Here is a 16,114-nt window from a genome sequence, read left to right as displayed (position 1 = left end):
GTGCAATTACATACGAACGATATACATCATCCATGGAAGATGCCTATCATGGGCTTATTCGAGCAATGCGCTACTGTTCAGTGTATCTGCGCTCGTGCAATTACGTACGAACGATATACATCATCCATGGAAGATGCCTATCATGGGCTTATTCGAGCAATGCGCTACTGTTCAGTGTATCTGCGCTCGTGCAATTACGTACGAACGATATACATCATCCATGGAAGACGCCTATCATGGGCTTATTCGAGCAATGCGCTACTGTTCAGTGTATCTGCGCTCGTGCAATTACGTACGAACGATATACATCATCCATGGAAGACGCCTATCATGGGCTTATTCGAGCAATGCGCTACTGTTCAGTGCATTTGCATAAGAAACACTCAGTGCGGTCTCCGTCAATGCCGATCGCGTGCACGACATATTGCGTTCCGAGAAGCATCTGGCGTGCGCTCGCATTCGATCAAAGCGAATCCCCGTATTTTGCAGAATCCACCAACTGGCACTTAGTCCATGCAGGTGAGCAACGCCATTAGGCTGTAGCGCAGTGCAACCCCGGCACTCGCTGGCAACGCAACGCTCTGAACGCGCTGTTGTTCCTTGCGTGAACGTGCTGCCACGTGAAGCACCGCCAGTCAGCAGCGGAGGCCCGGCATGCATTCGCGCGTACTAGCGCCACCGTGCTCGGCGAGACGATGGCGCTGCCTTCACACCGACAACGCTTCCAGCCGTATCGGAACGCGCTTCTCCATAAGAACCAGATGCAGGCGCTAGACGGGCACACAACGGGAAGCCGCACTTTCTGGAGCCGACGTCTCTCTCAAGACGTTGTCAGGCCGCTCCGCCTCCGTGCAGCAACGATACCAGCGCTAAAAGCACTATGATAGCCACGCACAACACCCTTGACTGCACCACCAAGAGCGCTTGAACGAACCTTGATCACGGTGTGCAAGCTCTGTCTGAAGTTCACGCAACACACAGAGTCGTTGGCGATTCCCTTTCTGTCTGTCTCTAACCGTTCGCGTTGATGCTGCGCAGCGCATAGGTGCTTCAGTCCTGCACCGTCGAAGGCGACACGAGAGGCTGAATCTTTATCTGCGACAAAACTTCCCAGCATCATGCGCACCGCAAAAACGGCGCTCGATACGCGGTGCACGCAGCCAGCGGGCGTCCGCTGGAGATCGCAGCTTCGCTTCGACGTGAAGCTGTGCGACGCGCACCAATGTTCTAAAAAAACAATTCCTCCTTCAACTGAAGCTCACGCACCGCTCACTGTCTCAGGAATGGGTGGGTGCTATTCACTTTTAGACGGTAGACATGACACAGGACAGTTCGAGGTGATTGTTCCAGTGGACCTTTTCGTCTATGTTCCTGGGCGCAAGTACACCCGAGCACTAGAGGCAACAGCAGCGGACACTGCGCTCTCGTTACGCCAACGGTACGTTGCAGCAGACAGTGCGGGGGCGTCGAAGGCGACCAGGGTTCACGTCAAAAGGCTGACGCGTTCTCGCGTTGCGAAATATTTGCAAGCGCTTTCCAAAGAAGACGCCTCGGCCGAGGAAAATGCCAAGTACGCCTGGACGGGGTTGCTTGCGTCAGGGGATCGCTTTCATAAAGGCGATAGCGGCTTCGAAGTGGTGAACGTTGTGTACGCACTGGCGTTATCGACGCTGATGCGAGCCAAGCGGGTAGCGAGCGATCCAGAAGGGGAGCTCACGGACAGCGTCTTTGATCCGGAACGCATCCCGGATCAGGACTCGAAACGCCGGAACGGCAGTCGGAAGCAGAGCGCACCCCGCAAAGCGCCAGCGTGGGATACGCGGCGCGAACGCGTTCAACAGTTGCTTGTTGAAGCAGCAGAAGAGCTTCAAGCTCTGAAGGAGATTCGGAACGAACATTACCCCAATGAAGAGGCAGTATCCGCGCTTCCAGTTGATCTCCAGGATGCCGTGATTGACGCGCTGCTGCTCCAGTGTCTGGGGCACGCGGAGATGGTGGCAGTTGTGCGGGGATTTCGAGCAAAGCTTCCCAAAGCAACTGCCGGCACACTACCGCAACATGAAGATCTAAGCGGCTGGGCAGCGTCTGCGCACGCGGCAATGGCGCGCTTCGAGGAAGCGCTCACTGTGCTGGAGGACATCACACCCACCGATGCGCATTCGCGGACAGAGGTCGATGGAGAGCGTTTACAGGGGTGGGTAGAGTATCTGCGGTTTCGGCTGCGGACGAGCACTGCGTGGGCACGTATGCTTCAGGGAATGAGCCTATGGTCCCAGGATGAGACCGAGAAGCAAAACCGCGGGGCAGCACTCGCCGCCTGTCATGACGGGTTCGAAACCCTGGAGGCGGCTCGCAGGCACGTGCACAAAACCTGGTGCGGTCGGGAGCGAACCCAGCGCGAAAGCGTTTTAACCGCGCTCACCCAGCTGGAGATGCAGTTTATGAGGATATACGAACCCATAGCCAACCAGAACATGAATATCTATCTGGTTGGGAGGGATGATCAGCCACCAGCTTTACCTACCGCACAGCCGATGATTCCGGAACCAGCTGCTTGGCTCTGGTCCAGTGCAGCCGAGGCAGAACCCAGTTCGGAGGCAAGTCTAGCTCCAGAGGCATCCACAGAGATATCCGTTGTCGAGGGAAAGCACGAAAACCAGAATTCGCTCTGAGACCTGTGCTGGGTTACCGGACGCCTTGGCGTCGTCGGTATGCTCGCAGGCAACCAGAACAGATGCCTGCGTTTGTCTGCAAGGGCTTGGCTGCGTCACCACAATCCGCAGCGAATACATGGGCGCTCCGTGTTGATCGTCGGTGTGGGAGCGTCGAAGATGCACTCATTTTATCGAAAAGCAGGCGGGTTCCACAGGTATCTGGCAACGATCATTGCTTGAGGCACAACTGCGAACATCGGATCCCGTACAAACAAGAACTGGTTCGCGAAACCTGCTTCATCGCGCGCTGGTTGTTTCGAGGGATGCGGCGGGGCACCGACGGGACTTGCTGACGTGAGGCAACAGCAAGCGCCTGAGCGATTTTCATACCGCCGTACCCGTGCATAGAGCTCGTGTCGTGTGCTGATGAATGCATGCGTCTGCGGTGTAAAGTAACTGGAGGCACCAGGAACAGGAATCGCAATGGGAGGAATGGTAGGAACAAGAACAGAAACAGTAGTCGAAGCAACCGCTGAGCCCAGAGCGTTGCACTTATTACAGTAAACTTGCCAGTATGTAGACCTGACTCGAGCCATTTGGACACGTTCTCTAGCAGAGGAAATGTCACGTATCCGAGTACCAGAACGAGCGGTCTCTAGAGCAGGCTCCGGAAATCCATGCCGACAAAGCGTATCACTGTTGTACGCGCTGCCGCACTGAGTACCCGACAAGCGCTCACCGACCTGCATGAACATGCGCTCTGCAACTGTCAAAGTCGTCTGAGCTGGCGCTTCAGGCGATCCTGAGCGCATCACGAGTACCGATGTACTTTTGTTTGTCATCGTGTGTTTCCGAAATAGCCGAGACGTCCAAGCACTTGCTCGAGGTACGTCCGATCTACGGAAACCTGCCTTGATCGCTGCGATAACGAGGGTTCAGTCTCTGCGCCCCGCAATGCCCTAAACGCCCTCTCGGTGAGCGGTGTCAGCATACAGAGCAGCCAGGATCGCGCTGCAGTGGCGAGTTCGATGCTCGTACCAGATCCCCGTGGCGATCGTTCCATATCCCTCGAATCGCGGTATACTTGCCCAACGATACGCTGCATATGAGCCTCCCAGTTGCTCTGCATCGCGGTATCGTCGGGCAGCGACAGGGGCAGTGTCAGGCAACGCAAATGCACAACACTCCGCACATTGGACAATACCGGTTCCAGCAGCGATGGTAAGGCCAACAGACGTTCCCCGAAGGCAATCATCGCTTCACTGGGATGCTCGGAGAGTGCCGGAAGATCCAGCGAGGTATCGTAGTCGGGTTCCGGGTGTACGCCAGGAAGTCGCAGTGTCGCTTCAAGCCGCAGCAGCGTCTCCGCGAAGAGCGCTTCGCCAAGCGCCCGAATGAGTGTTCGAGCCTGGACCAGCGCCGGCACGACACTCCTGGCGAGCTGCTCTACGGAACGGCTTACTGGGTGCTCGGTGTCGTTCCAGTCTGCAAAGTAGGTGTCCCGAAGCGCAGGATCCCGAGCTAGTGCCCAGAGGACTGCGAGCGGTGACGCTGACGCAGACACGGCACTCTCTGAAACCCGCTGCAAAGCGAGCGGCTGGTCTTCAAGTAGCTGAACAAGCTCTGCAAGCCGCTGTGTCTCCTGCACCTGTCGTGTGGCGTCTTTTTGATGTGCAACGGACGCTACGACATCTAGCGTCCAGCTCAACAATTCGTGGAGCGCCTCGAAGACGGTCTGGAATGCTCGAGAGTAGTCACTCGCATCGTTCGCCGACAAGCGCTCTTCGGCGATGCTACCGTTCGACGTCAACCCCGGTGATAGACTAGGCACTGTGGTGGACGGCTCGGCACGCTGTACGCGCACTAGATGCAGCATGCTGCAGAAAGCCTCAGTAAACCATGTCTGAAAACGCACCACTTCATCCTGCATTGCCGGAAGCAGTGAACCTAGTAGACTGAGACCGCAGTCCTGGGGAAGCCACTCCTTCCACTGCTGTTCGAGTCGACGCCCAAATGCCAAACGTAGGCTCACTGAAAACCCAGTCATTTTCTTCAGGATACGGGTCGCTTTCCGCATGTTCTGCGTGCGTTCCGAGCACGTCTGCTGTGCAGACTGCTCGCATAAGGCCCGCATCTCGACACAGAGTGCTTCGAGCGTTCGTGGCGAGTGCATAGCGAATGCATCACCAGTTGAGGCAAGCGACTGGAGTGCAGCTACCTCGGGGATATCTTCGGTTCCCTCTGGATGAAGCGGCGCCTCCATGAGGACTTGCGGTGCCAGCAGACCGTGACCTGCGCTCATAGCGACAACCAAGCGTGGCATCAGACAGAGATCGTATACGCGAATCAGTTCCTTTTCTAGCAGTGCGTTGCGAACTGTCGACACAGTTGACGTGTCGGTTGGAGTTACCACCAGCGTGTGCCACAAACAACGCAGCGTCTCGGTACCGGAGCGGTACAGCGTCTGTGTGAGCGAAGCAAGCGCAGCCACTGGGGTTAGAGCGAACCCGTCTGGCGCTGTAGACGCTTCCAGGATTTGCTGTGAACGGAAAGTATCCAGGGACGCGAGGCGGGTGAATTCATTCCAGAGACGTGATAAGGACATTCGAAAGAGCATCGTTACCAGAGCAGCATGACGGGTGGATATGGAGGCATCCGGCTGTTGCGCAGAGGAGGCGTCGCTCGCCGCTGCCTGCTGTCGCTCATCGAGCGGCGAGGAGCTCACAGACGCACTGGTGCCTCGTTTGAAGTCGGTATCAGTCGTCGGACTTTGAGCAGGCGCCCTCGCTGCTGCCGGAGCAGAGGTCTCCAGCAGTTCTTGCCAGAGCCTGCTATACGTCTGCAGCTGCTCCTGATATTGCTCTAATGCACTGGGGACATGCGTTGCCAGCGTCTGGAGCGCTTCGAGCTGCTCCTTGCCGCCCAGTATCCACGTCGCTGTCATCGAGTCCGCGAGAAGCGCTCCCGGACCCCACACGAGCCGCAATTGTCTTCCTGGTTGAGCGCTCTCGGTGGCAAGCGTGGTGAGCGCTTCTTCCACTCGTGCAACGGCAGCGTTTGTTCGCAACCGCTGCTCGATGCTTTCGGCGGTAAGGCGGGCTACAATCTCAACAAAGTCCGCCTGTCTCTGACATCGAAGGAAGAACACTTCGATGCCAGGCCAGTTATAGGATTTCACAGCCGTTTCTTCTAAGTTTGTGCTCGGCAGGTGTTGCATTTCGGCTAGCCAGCGTGCCAGCTGTTTTCGCCAGGCCTGCTGAAACTGTGACCAGGAACGCTCCTCGAGCGAAAACAGTTCTTCTGTGGCCGCCTTGAGGCTCGGAAAGCGTCGCAGTTCCTCCAATGACTCGTGTAATGACGCGAGGGTGCGGCCAAAAGAGGTCAAGTCGTGGACAACGTCTTGGGTTGCGAGGTGTCTCGCGATACGTTCCGCCTGCACAGCTATCTGATAGCATTTTTCGGCCTCTGCAAGGCGAGACCTGTACGCATAGGCTTTTCGCAAAGGAAACCAGAGGCTGCCCTGTGCCGGATCCAGGAGCACAGCGCGAGCCTCTCGAACGGAGGTGAGTAAAGCTATGTTGTGCTGTAGCAGCGCCTCGCCAGTGCCGAGCGCCGCACTCGTAGCTGCCTCGTCCTGGAGCAGTCGGGCGAGTCGGTCTAGAAACGTACAACATACGTCTACCAGGGCAGCGTGAACGTCGCCATAGAGCTCCTGCAATAGAGGCAGCTCTGGCGGACGGGAACTCGAGCTTCGCGAGTCGCTAAGCAGGGCCCTGTAGCGCTCAAGCGGGTCGGCTGCTGTACCCAGAGCACGCGCTTTTGTAGCTGAATCCTCAGGCGAGTGCGTTTCTCGATCTTGGTGAGAGGCGTGCTTTCCGAGCTCCGTTGCATCGTCCGATTGCATGCGGAACTCGTACAAAGGCTCGTACAGCCTCAGGGGAGTCCCGTCTGTGGTCTCCTGTAGGTGGAAGCGCGTGTGCTTCCCCGCTGCAACTCTGCCTATTTGCAGTCACAGGGTGATTGATGTCTGCCGCCCAGCTGACCAGCAAAGAAACGTTCCGTAACGCCGTACCGAAAACGTCTGCTGCTCTTTGCTTGACGCGCTGCGAACGGAAATGGACATCGGCGACTAGTCTTCCAAAGCGACAAGATCTGGCAAAAGCGCACTCCATAAAGCATTGTTTGTGTGGTGTTGTCAGGTTCTAGTTTTATATCCAGGATAGTTTACGCTCTTCTAGATTGTAAACTGAACATCCCAAGCTAGCTTGTCGATGTTGAACGTGTGGATGGAATGGAATGATCCTGATCATGTTTCTTGAACTCGTATGGTAGACTTGGAGGTTACCAGGACGGTTCAACAGTGCCCACGAGAATCGTCCCCGACGGATACATGAACAGCGCTCCAGCTTTTCTGGCTCGTTGAATGTACCCAATTAATGCCTTGCTCCAGGGGGGAATCCATTGTTGATTCTCCTGGCCACCTGTTTTATTTTCACCGGAAGCGTGCAGCACTTGAGCACCAAGCGCATGCCGAGTATTCAGTGATTTTATCGAAAGCTTGCTCGACAAAAAGCCGGGAGAAATTGTGGAAGGACTTGAGATATTTCCTGATTTTGAGCGAAGCGATCAAGTCGCGCAACAGCAAGTGCTTGCACGTTCTGTTGCAGGTGGAATCGCTCCACAGCGAGCCTCTCACCTTCGATTGCTCAAATATCTGAGGTTCGGTCAGCTTCCAGTACACCAGGTCATGCACCCATAACCGTTTCACGATCTTGTGCTCGACCTGTTTCGTCCTGTGTTTGTGCTCGTAATGGTTGTATGTCGTCTCGAAGGCATCAGGGGTAATCGCACAGTATCGATTCCTGCACTCGTTATACGCTCTCGTCAGAGGGGAATGGCGTGCTACTCGTGCGCATGCCCACACGTCCAGCGCGGTAGACTACATCCGAATGACGAGTTTTATCGCGCATTTCCTTTCTCAAGGCATTGAACAAGCTGACAAAGCGGACTTCTGGCCTTTGTACAAACGAATCGTTGGCGATCCCAGAGCGGTTTCAAACACGTCTGCCGAGGTGCGTCCGCACGTGCCACATAGATGCTCTCGTTCTCTCTGGATCGAGTGTACTAAGTATACACTTCAGTACGATACGGTGCTCAGAGCGTATAACAGGGTCACGATGCCGTGATTCCCTCTCTTGTGATACCTGCTGGTGTCAATCATGCTCGACGCTCTTGATACATAGGTCTGGAAAAGCCGAGCATCTCCAACTGGTTTGCCGTCGGGTATTGGGCTGTGTAGTCTGGATTAAAAAGAGAGGCACGGCGACGACCAGGACGCCGTTCTACCCAGGATCCTCGCGCAACGCCGAGTCTTGCTCTTCGTCTACGTTGCACAGTTCAAAATGAGTCTCGTTGGTCCACTTTGGCCTATGTGCAACCAAGTGCGTGCGAACTGATATTCCGTCGGTCACCGTTGTGTCTGAGATTTTATTTGGATTTTCCCCATATGAACGCGGTACCGTAAGCGAGCTCCGCCAATCCTTTTCGCGACATTGTGGCAATACTACGCACCTAATCGTTGAGATCAGTCGCAGGGCAATGAGGCACCCATACACCACAAAACTGTTTACAGTGATATAATGATTCTCAATCCTACGTATGGAAACCATATCGAATATACGCCAGAGGATATGAGGGCGCTTCTGTGCGGGGAGAAACTCTGATTTGTATTGAGCGGCTCTGTTCGGGAGCACGATATAGCGCAAGGTGCAGGGCAGTAGTCGCATTTGAACCGTCCTCGGGATACGACTTGCGTAGCTCCGAGGCCGGCACCTAACACCATGAGCTTGGAGGATCTGAAGTAACGGTCGCTGTCGCTGCGACGGCATCTCTTCCAGGTTCGCTACCATCTCGATGCCTGCTCCACAGCCAGCTCGTCAACTGCTTCTATCGACACGAGACAGAACTCCTCCCATCAGCGCTCCCTTTCTCTACGCCGGTAGCCTGAGCATACAACGAGCACGTGGAACGCATCACGAGGCGTTCAACATTGTCTCGTATATGGGTTCTGAGGATGGTATCAGACTTTATGGCGACAATGTTTGCCCCGTATATGGGTTTTGAGGATGGTATCATACTTTATGGCGACAATGTTTGCCCCGTATATGGGTTCTGAGGATGGTATCATACTTTATGGCGACAATGTTTGTCCCGTATATGGGTTCTGAGGATGGTATCATACTTTATGGCGACAATGTTTGCCCCGTATATGGGTTTTGAGGATGGTATCATACTTTATGGCGACAATGTTTGCCCCGTATATGGGTTTTGAGGATGGTATCATACTTTATGGCGACAATGTTTGCCCCGTATATGGGTTCTGAGGATGGTATCATACTTTATGGCGACAATGTTTGCCCCGTATATGGGTTCTGAGGATGGTATCATACTTTATGGCGACAATGTTTGCCCCGTATATGGGTTTTGAGGATGGTATCATACTTTATGGCATCTGCGCTATGGCCATTCTGGCCGCAGGTGTGCAGCAGCGAAGTGTCAAGGTATTCTGGGAGGCGTTGCTGGGCATCGTTCATCCTTCGATCAGGCCATATGGTAGCCCTCTGTACCGAGCATCAGGTGTGTTTTCATTCGAGAGTTTGATCGAGAAATCCCGGAGAGATGTGGTTAGTTGGCAGCCCCGTGTCCAGAGTTCCTACGAACAGTTGGAGAACGAGGTGCGGCTAGGCGAGCGAAGCAAGGTTTGCCTTTCAAAAGTAGGATCCTATGCGATCCTTAAGTGGCAGCCTGCATCTCATCTATGGGAAGATTCTCTCCGTCGATGTGTTTTAGCAGCAGGGCTTTGAAGAACGTTTTCTGACGTATATTTCTGGAACAAATGCTTTTCTTCCGGTATCTCCTGGTCCTGTCTTGGGAAGGAACTTTCTCTTCGAAGCCCGTTGGTTTCATCGCATTCTCTTCGAAAAAGCGGGACGATATGACTATCGTGGCCAGACACGACAGCCTTTTCGCTTCGCGATTCAGACGCTCTTTGTGGACGGTACGACTGAAGCTCACCCCATCTCTGTGTCTATTCCCGAATCCCTGGGTACATTTTCGTGACTCCTCCGTCACGAGCATACCTACAGACCGCAGCGCGTCTTTCTACTCGAGCATGCGCACGAACAGAGGAGCACCCGAGCAGTCCAGGGCCGGTTTCGGTACAGAATGGTGCCAGGGGCACGAACGACTCGTCCATTGGACTGTGAGCTCAAAAATGTCTTTTGACGACAGAGAAGACACCTTGGACTGCATTGTACTAGAAAGGACTTGCTCGGACGAATAGCAGCTCAACGAGAGTCGCAACTGCAAACTCCGTGACCGCTTTTGAGTGATGAGAAGCGGATTCGTGAATGATCGAGGGTGAAGAAGCTGGGTAGGAGAAGCCACGAAGAGTGCTTCGAAAATGGAGTTGGGGCAGAACCAGCCTGCCCGTTCCGTGACCGGCACGCGATGCCATAACAGTATCGCCTCAGGAGCTGATATTATCCGAGCGCTCGCTTATACGTCCTTGACAGACAGCGCTTTGTCGCTCTCTGAGTACCCGTCTTAGGGTGTACCATTTGCCCCGAATGAAGTCTCATCGAGGTAGATGAGCATCTTTCTTCCATATTCGAAGCGTTCGTATTTCAGGACGAAGCCAATAGTTTGTCATTCAATATGGCACGGTCTCCAATACAATTATACCGGTTGCTTCGAGCGTTCACGTCTACCCATCACCTTTCGAAGCAGCAGTACGGAACCTCGGCATCCTGTGACTAGTTTTGTACTAGGTCTTAAAGAACGTATAGAATGGAATTAATTGGCAAGAGCGAACTCATAGGAATAGAGTTTGAAGGGTTCCATTTTGGGTGTACGATTTCTAGAACAAGGACAACGAGAAGGATGGTTCCTCTCCCCGCAGATCGTTGAATAACTGACAGGTCGAACAAAGACACGTCTCGTTCGTTAACTGTGACAGCACAAGTGCTTTCCTTGACATTTTCCCTATCGACTGGGTGCTCCCCATTCGTTCAATACCTGACATACGAACCAATAAGAACAAAAAGCACGCTGATCGAGGTATTCAAAACCTCACTGCTCTTTGAGTTTCTCTATGCGTATGCAGCGCTGCACAGCACAGCACAGCGCACTTTTCAGCAGGTGTCGTAGAACGCGCCAAAAGCGGCGCGCAAAACGTTCACACCGTTTTGGCGCGTTTTGCTGCGGAACTTACTCCAACGAAGCGGTTGATCATCAGTGAGTGTTTACGGAACGCTCCAGAAAGAGGAACTTCAGGTACTGCAGCCGCTGAATAGCTTACGAGGGTGCTGATCGCAAGGTTCGGGCACACAGCGTCACGCTTGCGGTGCCTGGGGAGCTGGCGCGACCTCGTGCCTGACAGTGCAGCAGCGTCGTTGGCACGCTTCTACGTCTTGCCCCTTGGTTCCAAGCAGGGTTGCACGAAATTCCAGTTCCGTCGAGAGCTGCTCTATGCCTCGGGTAAAGCAACAAAAGAGGCGAGAAAGCAGCCTCCGACGGGGCATCGACGCTGAGTCACCCACTGCGGCAAGCGATGATCCCTTTGCCTTCTGCAGTGATTCGGAGAGCGATCACGAGCCCGCTCTTGTGGCGACCTCACCGTCCCGAAAGCGAACGCACATCCGAAAAGAACCTGAAAGGCATGCGGCCCATAAGAGGGTAGATGTTTACTACGGCAGTCGTGCCGACCTGACGTCCGCGGCGGACTCGGACAGGCAAGCTACTGCGAAACGCAAGCAGCGACCCACATCCGCCGCCCCTGAAACGATACAAGAAGGCCACAAGCACGGTACCGCTCGAAGCGGGCGCTCGACGGCAGAGCATACATCGAAAACGCAAGTCGCAACAGGCGCGGAATGCTCCCAGGCGGAAGCACAGGTATCACCACGAACACGCGAGACACGTCTTAACGTTCGGAAGCGAGGTAATGCGGCAAAGTCATCGACACGTGCACAAGTGCCCGAAGAAGAGCTTGAACAATTTTTCAGGGGCGCATCGAGCACATACGGTAGATCTACTGTTCCCGCCGCTGCAACAGCAGAAGCAGCAGTAGTGCGGGTAGCTTCGCGCGCACAGCGCGACAGCAGCGAGTCGCCCTCGAAGCGACTTTCACCGGAGTCGATACCCCAGTGCTCCCGAACGGCCAGCACACGCACGTTACCGCCCGCACTGAACACGTTCACCGGGCCCGAGAGCCAACGAGCGCTTACTGCTGCCTCAAGCAGCGACGATGAGAGCGACGTTCATGACGAGAAAGCGCACAGCGAGGCGAGCGCGCTGCCCGCGGCTCTCGGACGCTGCTCTACTGCAGAGACTCTGACTGGCCCGGATCAGGTCGCGGACACAGCAGGGAAGGTATCGCCAGCTCCTGCGCTACGTGTTGCCACTGGATTGGTCACATCCAGTGGTCCATCCAGAGCAGCAGGCAGTGCTCTACATGGAAGCGCTGCGCTATCGCAACCTGGCCCCGCGGATGCCGCGACGGCGACGACAGCAATGCGGCCGCGACTACATCGCGATAAGCGCCATATTCAACTGGACCCTGCTGCAACAGTGACCGAATCGTGTCACTCCGGGCAAGAGACAGCGGGCTGGCGTCGAGGTCAACTCCTGCGTCTCCGACTGCACCATTTTCTCGCGTTCGATGAAATGGAGATTAGGCCTGGGAGGACCCTAAATCTCGTGGTGGGCCCCAATGGCAGCGGCAAGTCTTCGATTGTAGCAGGAATATGCATCGGACTTGGAGGCAAGCTGGAGCTCTTGTCGAGAGCACCAGTGCTCAGCTCCTACATCAAGCACGGCTGCGAACGAGCGCGCATTGACGTAGAACTCTTCGACCCGGATGCCAGTGGCACGCGACGGCGCATATCACGCTCCTTTAGTCGCGATGGTCGTGGCGGATTCACCCTCGACGGGGAGTCGGTCTCGAAACGCACCATTGAGGAGCTCTGTGCGCACTACGATATCCAGCTAGACAATATCTGCACGTTTCTGCCACAGGAGCGCGTGCCGGAGCTGGTCGAGTGCACACCCACGGAGCTTTTGCGGCAAACGATTCGAGCAGTGTTCGGCAGTGCAGCGCTCGAGGCATTCGAGGCGCTTGCTGAGCAGCAAGCGAATGGTGCAGCCTGGGCTAGTCGTCTTGCCGCGCATGAAGCTCGACTTGCAGACTGGATTCGCCAAAATGAGGCGCTCGAGGCACAGCTTCGCTTTTACGAGGAGCGACAGGCGCTTCTGCAAGAGATCGAACAGATGCGCCTCTACCGACCGTACTGCATCTATGAGATCTGCCGACAAGAGGCAATTGCGGCAAGGGACGCGTTCAAAACCGTAGATCGTGTGTACCGGGCCAAATGTGCAGACTGGGAGCGTCTCTGTGCGCCTCTGCGGGCCATGCAGCAGGAGTGGCTGCAACTGCAACACGAGCGTGATGCCCAGAAACAAGTTCTGAGTGACCTATCGGTTGCAGCTCGGCAACAGCAGGCCGATATGAACGAGGCGCTAGCGCGTTTCGATGAGGCCAATGATGCGCTCGCACGCCTTGCCCAGGACCTTGCCGAGCGCAAGCGCAACTATGAAGGATGCCAGCACAAGGTCGAGCGGTTGGAAACGGAGCTTGCAGCGCTCATGCAACGTACTGGGACAGAAGCGGAACTCGAGAAGCGCATCGAAGAAAAGCGACGGGAGCGACAGCAAATCGCCGAACGCTTGCTCTCGGTAAGTGATGCAATGCGCAACCTGGAACAGCAGCATCTGGCTCCGTTGCAAAGTCAGTTCCAAGAGCTTCAGAACCAACGCGATCGCCTGCGTAACATTCGGCAGCAGAGACTCGCGCTGATACAGCGTCGGAATCCGCACAGTCAAGTTATCGAGTGTTACCAGTTTATAACTGCACAACGAGAAGCTGGACGCTTTCGAGGTCAAGTCTGGGGTCCGTTGCCGCTGGAAGTTCGCACCAGCGACGCTTTCTATAGCGATGTGCTGGAAACGGTACTAGGGGGCTGGCTGGAAGTGGTGTTCGTTTTCGAGCATCCCGAGGATGAACGAATCGTGTTTCAAGAGTCCCAGCGAAACCACTGGCGCGTCAATACGATAGCGTTGGTGCGTCCCGATGTTTCGTTAGCTCCACCGGCCCCGGTGGCGAGCGTGGAGCCCCTTGGCGTACGTGCCTTTCTCAGCGATTGTTTCGAAGCACCGGAAAACTTGAAAAAAGCACTCGCCGACGCTGTACCAATTCATTTGATTGCAGTCGCTGATGCCGAGGCTGGTCGACATGTTCGCGAGCTCGCGCTCAAGCATCGCGTGTATGCGGTCTTCACGCCGCAGAACGGCTACCGGAGTCGTCTATCGCGCTACAACGCGGAATCAGTTTCGATTCGGGTAGAGGCGCTCCAACGGCGACGAGCTGGCCTCTACGCGATGCCTGATGAACGACAAGTGGCGCAGCTGGACGACCAACTCGCACAATTAGATGCCCAGCGGGCACATTGGCGAGCCCAAGCCGCCGCTCTAGCCGAGCAAGAGAAAGCGCTACGCATTCAGGAGCGAAGTCTACAGCAGGAGCTCGCCTCCCTGCTCGAGGATCGGAAACAACTCCGCCACGCGCAACAACGACTGACCATGCAGCGCTCACTCATGGAGACAATTGCGCGCGACTTGCAGAACACAGCAAAGGACGACGAGAAACGAAAACGGTGGCAGCGAGCTGCCTCGGAAGCAGCGCACCATTATGCGCAACTGGTCATTGCTGGTGCCGAGCAACTTGCACAGCATCAGGCCGCCATCGCTGCCCTCGTTGAGCGAACCTGGCTCATGCTCGATAAGCAACGGCTGCTGAGCGCAGGAGAGCGTTCACTTGCCACAGCTGCACTGGAAATGCAGACCCTCCTACAACAACGTGACGATGCACGTCAGCGCGTCGATGAAGCCAAAAGCAGGATGCGCCAGAAACGCCAGGAGGCCGAAGCCGTCGCACCGCTTACAGCAGCGCTGCAACAGCAGCTCCGTGCGTGGCAGTTCCCGACCAGCGTCGAGGAGCTCGATGAACGCATCGCTCGGGCACAGGCTCGGGCCGATGCCCTCACCAGCGTTTCAGCGGAAGTCGTCCAGGTGTATGAGCGACGGCAGCAACAGATCGAAGCGCTTCGCCAGCAACTAGAACGAGAACGTGCGCAGCATGCCACTGCGCTTCGTGAGCTCCACCAGGAATCCCAGCGATGGCTACGTGATCTCCGTACCCTGGTTCGTTCCATATCGCTTGCTTTCAGCCGGCTTTTGCAGCAACTGCACTGTGCGGGACAAGTGGACCTGCTTGAGGACGAGGAGCTTCGGCGCCTCGCGTTGCGGATTCAGGTCCAGTTTCGGGCGAATGAACCGCTTCGAACGCTCTCCGCACAGCATCATTCGGGCGGGGAGAAAATGGTCGCCACCATGCTGTTCTTGTTGGCCATGCAGCGTCATGCACGTCCTCCGATACGCGTGATCGATGAAATCAACCAAGGGATGGACCCTCACAATGAACGGGCGATCATCCAGATGATGATGGAAGAGGCACAAGTCTCGGACGACGCCTCGTCTCAGTTTCCGCAGACGCTGCTCGTTTCTCCCAAGTTGCTGCTGGATTTGAAGTATAACCAGCAGCTGGTGATGCATTGTGTATGGAACGGTCCGCATATGCGGTTGCAGGCCGATGGTGATAGCTCCGAGTCCACGTCAGCGTAGTGGTGTCGCTTCGACCGGCTCTGCAGGAGACGTCAAGTCATGCGCATCAGCGCTGCCGTTCGTGTTGTACATTCGTTGTCTGTTCGTGTGTGTTTGTGTGTGTGTGTGTGTGCATAGCACGGCGGATACTGCACATGCGCATCAGCGCTGCCGTTCGTGCTGTACATTCGTTGTCTGTTCGTGTGTGTGTGTGTGTGTGTGTGCATAGCACGGCGGATACTGCACATTCGCATCAGCGCTGCCGTTCGTGTTGTACATTCGTTGTGTGTTTGTGTGTGTGTGTGTGCATAGCACGGCGGATGCTGCAGACCTCAGCCGATCACGTCGACCAGGGCAAATGTCCTGCTCGCTTCGACGTGGCGTCTGCTCGGCGACAATGTTTTACCTGCTGAGGAATCCGATAAACGGCGATGTTTTGCGGGCTCTTTTACCTGCGTTCATCGCCAGCGACTGCTCCCTGCATCCGTATACAATGGCAGCGGTGGCACCGACCAGGCAAGTGATTGCTCACAGCGAAGGAGCATCCCAAACGAAGCACTCTCATGGTGCAGCGCGTAGCATCCATACTGGGGTAGAAGCGCATTGTGTATCGCCGGAGGTTTTTACATGCACCAGTGCTTATGTCCGCGCGCCTGCGTCTCCTATCGCAGAGCGAACATGTG

General features: G+C 55.6%; 3 protein-coding genes across 3 annotated transcripts, besides 1 other annotated feature; 2 read left to right on the top strand and 1 right to left on the bottom strand.

The window, feature by feature from the left end:
* Positions 1 to 1,118: 1,118 nt before the first annotated feature.
* Positions 1,119 to 2,672, top strand: CYME_CMH249C (hypothetical protein; the record flags this gene model as incomplete). The annotated part of the gene is made up of 1 exon (XM_005536125.1): positions 1,119 to 2,672. One exon carries the CDS (start codon positions 1,119 to 1,121, stop codon positions 2,670 to 2,672), a length of 1,554 nt encoding a protein of 517 aa, XP_005536182.1.
* Positions 2,673 to 3,492: 820 nt separating this feature from the next.
* CYME_CMH248C (hypothetical protein) lies at positions 3,493 to 6,558 on the bottom strand (the record flags this gene model as incomplete). The annotated part of the gene is made up of 1 exon (XM_005536124.1): positions 3,493 to 6,558. The coding sequence occupies one exon, from the start codon at positions 6,556 to 6,558 to the stop codon at positions 3,493 to 3,495; it is 3,066 nt and encodes a 1,021-aa protein (XP_005536181.1).
* Positions 6,559 to 10,948: 4,390 nt separating this feature from the next.
* Positions 10,949 to 11,555: a sequence feature (possible transcribed region).
* Positions 11,184 to 15,452, top strand: CYME_CMH246C (probable DNA repair protein SPR18; the record flags this gene model as incomplete). Its single annotated transcript, XM_005536123.1, has 1 exon — positions 11,184 to 15,452. One exon carries the CDS (start codon positions 11,184 to 11,186, stop codon positions 15,450 to 15,452), a length of 4,269 nt encoding a protein of 1,422 aa, XP_005536180.1.
* Positions 15,453 to 16,114: the final 662 nt, after the last annotated feature.

The sequence above is a fragment of the Cyanidioschyzon merolae genome, chromosome 8, assembly GCF_000091205.1.
Source record: "Cyanidioschyzon merolae strain 10D DNA, chromosome 8, complete genome".
NCBI classification, from domain to species: Eukaryota; Rhodophyta; class Bangiophyceae; order Cyanidiales; family Cyanidiaceae; genus Cyanidioschyzon; species Cyanidioschyzon merolae.
The sequence above is the reverse complement of the archived record's forward strand: the minus strand, read 5'-3'. Positions and strand labels throughout refer to the sequence as shown.